The sequence below is a fragment of the Corylus avellana genome, chromosome ca10 (genome assembly GCF_901000735.1).
Source record: "Corylus avellana chromosome ca10, CavTom2PMs-1.0".
NCBI classification, from domain to species: domain Eukaryota; kingdom Viridiplantae; phylum Streptophyta; class Magnoliopsida; order Fagales; family Betulaceae; genus Corylus; species Corylus avellana.
Window position 1 is genome coordinate 7,967,832 of NC_081550.1, and position 7,317 is coordinate 7,975,148.

The 7,317-nt window shown below is 31.7% G+C and overlaps 1 protein-coding gene across 1 annotated transcript in view; it reads right to left on the bottom strand.

Moving 5' to 3' along the window:
* Positions 1-6,266: 6,266 nt before the first annotated feature.
* Positions 6,267-7,317, bottom strand: part of LOC132162856 (disease resistance protein RGA2-like) — a 3,725-nt gene continuing 2,674 nt past the window's right edge. Inside the window, exon 2 of the mRNA XM_059573075.1 lies at positions 6,267-6,387. Within this exon, the coding sequence (XP_059429058.1) occupies positions 6,267-6,387 (121 nt within the window). The remainder of the gene's footprint in view (positions 6,388-7,317) is intronic.

Below are 7,317 nucleotides of genomic sequence, written 5' to 3' on the forward strand. Positions count from 1 at the left end.
TTCTTGAATGTGAGTGAAGGAATTCTCAAAAGCTCTCTTGAAGGTTTGTTTGCTGTGAGTAGAAAGTGTTTGCACGCTCGGCCACCTTAAACATTTATATTGAACTCAACTCCCTGACTCCGTTAGTTCCAAATTAACGTCTGTTATCACAAGAATTTAAATTATGGGTTTTTAATTTTAATTGAAAAAGTTCAAAGTTTCAGATATAATTTGAAATCACTTTTTTAAAAATTTGAGAGATATTTTATTTATTGTTTACATGCATAAATATTTATTGAAAAATGAAATTTGATTGATATTTCTCTTAAAAATGATGTATCAATAAAAAGTGATAAATGTAAAATTTATCTTTATAATTGGCTTAAATTACAAATCGTTTGTTACGATATAAAAAATAATTAAGAGATTTTCGAGGTAAGTTAAAATAATAATTTAGTCTCTGTAATTAAATTAAAAGTGATATTTATTATCATTTTATTAGTGATAACAAGGCACAACAACAGAATTCGTGTACTTTGATAAAATTTGTAATTTAAGTCAATTATAAAAATTAATTTTATATTAATCCCACAATAAAAATAAATTATTAAATTAGCACATGTAGATAAGTGTATTTATATGTATTAAGATTTAAATTAAGTATATACTTAATTCAAATGATAAAATTTTAATAATAATTATTATGAATTAACAAAAAAAAAAAAAAAAAAAAGATGAATTAAGCATTTGTGAACAAGTTCAAAGACATTAAAAATAACTTAAATAAGTTTAAATATATTATCTAATTCAATTATGAGCTGGAACTCAAATGATGTACAAAACAAGATTCCTGGATTCGCGCAGTCACGAACAGTCCCGATGGCCGCTTAAAGTCCATTCCGCGGCCAAAGGCGTTACCATTTGTCGTCTTAAAACAATTACTTTATTATTGTTTATCTTTGGGTGGAAAACAACTCAACTTTGTCCCAAAAGAAATGTTTTAAATTATCATTTGTCGTGTCAATTTGGGTCGGCGGCTCTTAAACAAATTTACTTTTTCTTTATCTTTGGGTGGTGGAAAACAGCTCAACTTTAATCCAAAAGAAATGTTTTTAAATTAGCGTGACAGCTCAACTTTATGTTATTTTTCATTTTTTCGTAAAAAATATTTATGTTATGTTTTTTCTTTTTCTTTTTTTTTTGTCGTTTACGACCAAAAAAAAAAAAAAATTCATTTTGCTTAAATCGCTCCGTAACTAAGAGGATTCTAATAAACTCTCTATTTTTTAGTTAAAATTTGACTAAAAATTCATTTTTTTTCTAGTTTAACTAGTAAAACATAATAAATTCTCTAAATTTTACTCTATTATATTTAAATATAATTTTTATTCTATCTTAAAGAAAGCAGATAAACTCAACTTCATTCTCATTGTATATATAGGTAAAGAGTTACAATTATAATTAAGTTTGACAAATTCAAACTGGATACAAACTAGGAGAACTAATACAATACAAACAAGCAAAATAAATACAACTAGAACACTAAAAGGGAACAGATGAAAACAAGGGAAAAATATAATTTAGGCCCCCAAACTACCAGTCATTTTCAATTTACCCCCTCAATGTTTAAAATATAATAAAGTAGGCCCCAAACTACCATCCAGTTTCAATTTGGTCACTCTGTTAGTCATTACCGTCAAATAGGATAAAAAATTTGAGTAATGCTAGGGACCATCTTTTTATCTTCCTAAAGTTGATGTGTCTTTTAAAATCATCATTGGATCAAAATTCAAGTATGATTCATCTAAAATTTAATTGTGATTTTAAAAGCCACATCAATTTTAAGAGAATAAAAAGATAGTCCATAGCATTACTCGAAAAATTCAATACAACGTCATTTTGGCAAGATTAAGTTACTAAAATGCCATTTTGGAATAAAATATCAATTTAAAAAAGGCCCCCAAAAACGACGTCGTTTGGCAAACCCTAAAACAAATTAAATAAAAGTTAATTAATTAAAAAAAGGGGCTGTGGGGTGGCCGCCCAGCCACCTCCATGGGGTGGCCGGCGGGCCACCCCATAGGCCATGGGGGTGACAAGTGAGCCACCCCTAGGCCTATGGGGTGGTCGGCCCCCCAAAACGACGTCGTTTGACAAACCTTAGAAAAAAAAAAATTTTAATTAAATAAAAATAATAAAAATAATCAATTAAAAAAGGGGTTGTGGGGTGGCCACCCAGCCATCTCCATGGCTGGGGGTGGCTCGCCGGCCACCCACAATCTCACATCTGAGTTGATTTAAGATCTCGTCACTTTGAGTGGGTTCTTGCTATGTAGTTGATTTTGCTACAGATTTTATTGATTTGATCAATGAATGCCTCTGTTTAGGAAATCTCTATTTAGTTGTCTGGCTCTGTTTGAGTTTCGGTGGCCATGGATTTGGTCATTAGACAATCACTTGCTGGGTTGTCTTTGAGTTTCGGTGGCCGTGGATTTTCAGTAGGTGTTTGTTTCTTGATGAAGTTTTGTTTTTGTTGGGTTGAGAAATATTTAATTAAAGTTGAGACCTTGATGTTTTGTGTTTGTAAATTAGCGTGACAGCTCAACTTTATGTTATTTTTCGTAAAACAAATTTATGTTTTTTATTTTTTATTTTTTATTTTTTTGTCGTTTGTAAAATCAACATCATTTTCTTAAAATATATATATATATTGCTTAAATCGCTCTGTAAATAAAGAGGATTCTAATGAACTCTCTATTTTTTAGTTAAAATTTGACTAAAAATTCTTTTTTTCTAGTTTAACTAGCAACTATGCAACAGTAAAAAATAACAAACTCTCTAAATTTAACTCTATTATATTTAAATATAATTTTTATTCTATCTTCATTCATATTTTATTCTCAAAAACACCCTCACAAAGTTACAAACGCATACAAGTGAAGGAGAGAGAATGCGTTTTAGAGCATCCGAAAAGAAGTTTTAGAGCATCTATAGTAGATTTTTCAAGTTTATTACTCAAAATAGCTAAACAATTATAAATTTCTATTTTAACTATTTATTTTTTCGAAGCACTCTCATCAACTTTAACATTCTAATTATTTATTTTCATTCTTTTATTTAAATATTATTCTTCAAAAAAAAAAATTATTCTTTCTCTAACAATCATATTTTTGAATATTCGTCTTTTTAGAACCATCATATCTTTTTAATATTTGTCTTATGTTAACGGTTATATTTATTAAAAATATTTTAATAATTATTTTTTTTTTAAGTGAATAATTAATTAATAATTAGTATAAAATGACAAAAGAAATAAAAACATTAATTAAGCATTTGTGAACAAGTTCAAGCTCATTAAAATAAATGAATTAAATACGTTTAAATATTTCAATAATAAGCTGGAACGCCGAACACGTTACCATTTGTCGTTTCTATTTGTGTGGGCGGCTCTTAAAACAATTTCTTTATCTTTTTGGTGGAATACAGCTCGACTTTATCCCAAAACAAATGTTTTAAATTAGCCTGACACGTCACGCGTGACCCAAAAGCCAAAACAAAGTTTTTTTCTTCTCTCTATAATATATATATAGTTTTATTTTAGGGAAAACTTCATTTTCACCCTCTGAACTTTCATTCGATTTTACAAATCCCCCTTAAACTTTTAAATCTCTCATTTTTTACTCTTGAACTTTCAATTAGAACCATTTCGTTAATTTTAGCCATTAAAAATACATAAAAAAGACCAAAATGTCCTTAATTTTCATTTTTTTTTAAATAAAAAAACGTTTTGGAATGTGAAATTTTATACAAAAATCAGGGGTATAAACGTCATGTAACGTTTAAAATCTAACGGAGGGGTCTACATTGAGAGTAATTAAAAATTTAGGGATTCAAAATGAGAGATTTGAAAGTTCAAAAAAAAATTATAAAATTGAGTAAAAGTTCAGGAATCAAAATAAAGTTTTCCTTTTGTTTTATTAAACTAAAACAACGTAGTTTAGGGAAAGACAATTGAAGTCAATTTACTGGACATTATTTCAAGGCAATTGAAGTCAATTTTTTTTTTTTTTTTTTGTTATTGCCCAAAGTTTATAAATAGATGCATTTTTCAAATTAGAATTCAATTTATAAAGATTTGTATTATCCAATGTTTACAATTCAATTTGTATTTTTATATTACAATTTACAAGTCTATTTAGTTCATTAATTGGATTAAGCCTTCTAAAAAAGCCCATAAAAAACTTTAAAATATATATATATAAATTAAGTTCATGGTTAACAAAAAAAAAAAAAAAAAAAAAAAAGCCTAAAAAAGAGTCCAAAATGGAAAGCAGTTACTACAAAAAAACAGCCCGTACATGTGCAGTTATCGGCGAATTTCATAAAGTGTGAATGCGGTTACTAAAATTCGTTCTTCGCAAAGTGCATATGCGAAATAAATGCATTATCCATTCCATTCATATGGTGCCGTTTACATCCCTAAATGTATATATGTATATTGAGCTAACTAGTAAATGATAAATTGAAATAAAGGGGTATTATCCATTTATATAGTCGCAGTTCACACCCTCAAATGATATGCACATTTATTAAACTAGTAAACGATTTTTTTTTTTTTTTTTGCTTTTTAAATTGGAATCAGGGATGCTCAGTAGGCCAGTTATAATTGGTCCGCCCGCCAAGCTCCACCAACCCTAATTAAGGTAATGGACAATTTTTTTTTTTTTTTTTCATTACTCATGGAAGTTGGATCTTTTTAAACAAAAACCACCCAAAGCAGGCAAATAGCGAGTTAACCCATAAAAGTAATGAACAAATTTTATTTTATTTTTTCATTACTCATGCAGGTTGGATCTTTTTCTTTATAAAAAACCACCCAAAACGGGTAAATAGCAATCAGGAATGGGTATCAGTTCAGTTCGGTAGAGCCATTTTCAGTTCGGTTAATTAAAATTGTCAGTTAGATCAGTTAATTCATCGATTACATTTCTATAAGGATTTATTTCGAAAGTTTCGGTTGAACGGATTCTTTGGTTAAAATTGGTTCGGTTAATTGGTTAACCATAGGAATTTTTAATTGTGCTAAAAATTGATTGTTTTGGGGGCCTAAATTGTTTTTTTTTTTGGGCTAAAATAGCTTATTGAACCAAACAAATTTTAAATGGACCCATTAATTAGCACAATAAGAGTCCACTATATGTATGTTCTACTAATAAATTGGTCATAGAATCCACAAACTAATATGTTCCACTAAAAAACACCTAGCTAATGCCCTCGTAATCATCATTGTACTAAAAAAATATTTATTCTCGGTTAATTCAGTTAACCAACAAAAAAATATTTGTACCAATTAATCGAATGGAAGTTAATATTGGTTCGATGCATTTACATGATTGCATGCTGGCCCGGTAGAAGTAACTCGAGCTTCGATAGGATAAAAAGCAGGATCTTGCTTCTTATTCTTACCTATGGTGCTAACTTGGGAAAATTAGCGTAGGAAATTGGAGGTTCCTGGGCCTCTTTCAAACAATAGAGTTTGAGAATATAATTTGCATGCCTTCTTATTAAAGGATCTCCTCTTTAAATAGAGGAAACTAAATCTTCTTGGAATTGAGTTCTAGAACTTAGAATTCAACTCCTACAATGACACTTACTCATTCACGTGGAATTCAATCCAGTGAGGATTATTTGTAATTTAAACTAATAGAGATAACCTAAGACTTGAAAATAAGATAACTTGATAAGTGCTGCACTATTATCTAATGCAATACATATCCTAACTCAATTTAAATAAAAGACTCCAACTAATAATAAGATAAAGCAAAGCATAAACCTAAGGATGCTATATCTTAATTAAAAGACTCTAACTAACGAATCCAGTATGCAAGACTCCTTCTCACTTTCCAATACCTCCTCTTATAACAGGAGTATAGTATTTCTCTTTCCCATATCCAATATAACATGGAACATTAAGGGAGTAGTTTGTTTGAAGCATCCAACAAACTTCCATCACCTTTCCATATATATTTTAACAACAGTATCAATCCGACCATCGAGGAGGCTGGAATCCTGGGGGAGGGGGATGGGGAGGAGGCCTGGAGGGGGAGGGTGTGACGTTCCACATCAACTAGGTATGGAGATAGAAATGTGCTTATATGTATACTTACACCCTTCATGATAATAACGCGTTTTAAAGCTGTGATGGTCATAATCCCATCAAAACTCCACAGTTAATCGAGCCTATGAGAGAGTAATATAAAGATGAGTGACATCCTAATAAGTCTGGTTTAGGGGAGCCAACCAGGCCTAAAAACTTCCATCACCTTTCCAATTATTGGCTTGAACAAATAATGGTAGCTCTCGTCATCAATCTCATCATCTAATGGAACATTAAGGCAGTAGTATTTCCTTTTCCCATATCCAATATCCAATGGAACATTAAGGGAGTAGTTTGTTTGAAGCATCCAACAAACTTCCATCACATTTCCATATATATATTTTAACAACAGTATCCATCCAACCATTGAGGAGGCTGGAATCTTGAGGGATGGGGGGAGAGGCTGGAATCCTGGGGGAAGGGGAGGCTGTAATCCTAGGGGAGGGGGCTGGAATCCTAGAGGGGAGGGGGAGAGGCTCGGAGGGGGAGGGTGTGACGTCCCACATCATCTGGGTATGGAGATGGAAATGTGCTTATATGTATACTTACACCCTTCATTACAACAATGAGTTTTAAAGCCGTGATGGTCATGATCCCATCAGAACTCTGCAATTAAGCGAACTTATGCAAGAGTAGCATCAAGATGAATGACCTCTTAAGAAGTTTGGTTCGGGAGAGCCAAAAGCGAACAATATTATATGTTAATGAGGTGTGGTGTTACAAACGATATCGAAGGCATTGTCCAGCCTGAGATGGGGGAGCATGCATAAAGTCCATGAGTGTCACTAGCGGACACTCGTTGGGACGTTAAGAATGGACTAATCCCATGAGGGTCGCTAGCGGGGACGTTGGGTCCTAAGATGAGTGATTGTGATGTTCCACATCGCTTAGGTATAGAGATGAAAATGTGCTTATATGTATACTTACACCTTTTATGACAATAATACATTTTAAAGCCGTGATGATCATGATCCCATTAGAATTTCACAGTTAAGCAAGCTTGGAAAGTCTGGTTCGAAGAAACAAAAAACAAGCAATATTGTGTGTCAATGAGGTGGGCCTGGTGGGGTGCTATAGAGGGGAGGAGGCTGGAAAATTGGGCAAGAAAATGTGATGGGCCTAGTGGGCCACTTTGCCTTGGCATAGCCTCTCAGCTTGAGCCCCTCAATTTTCATATCCCC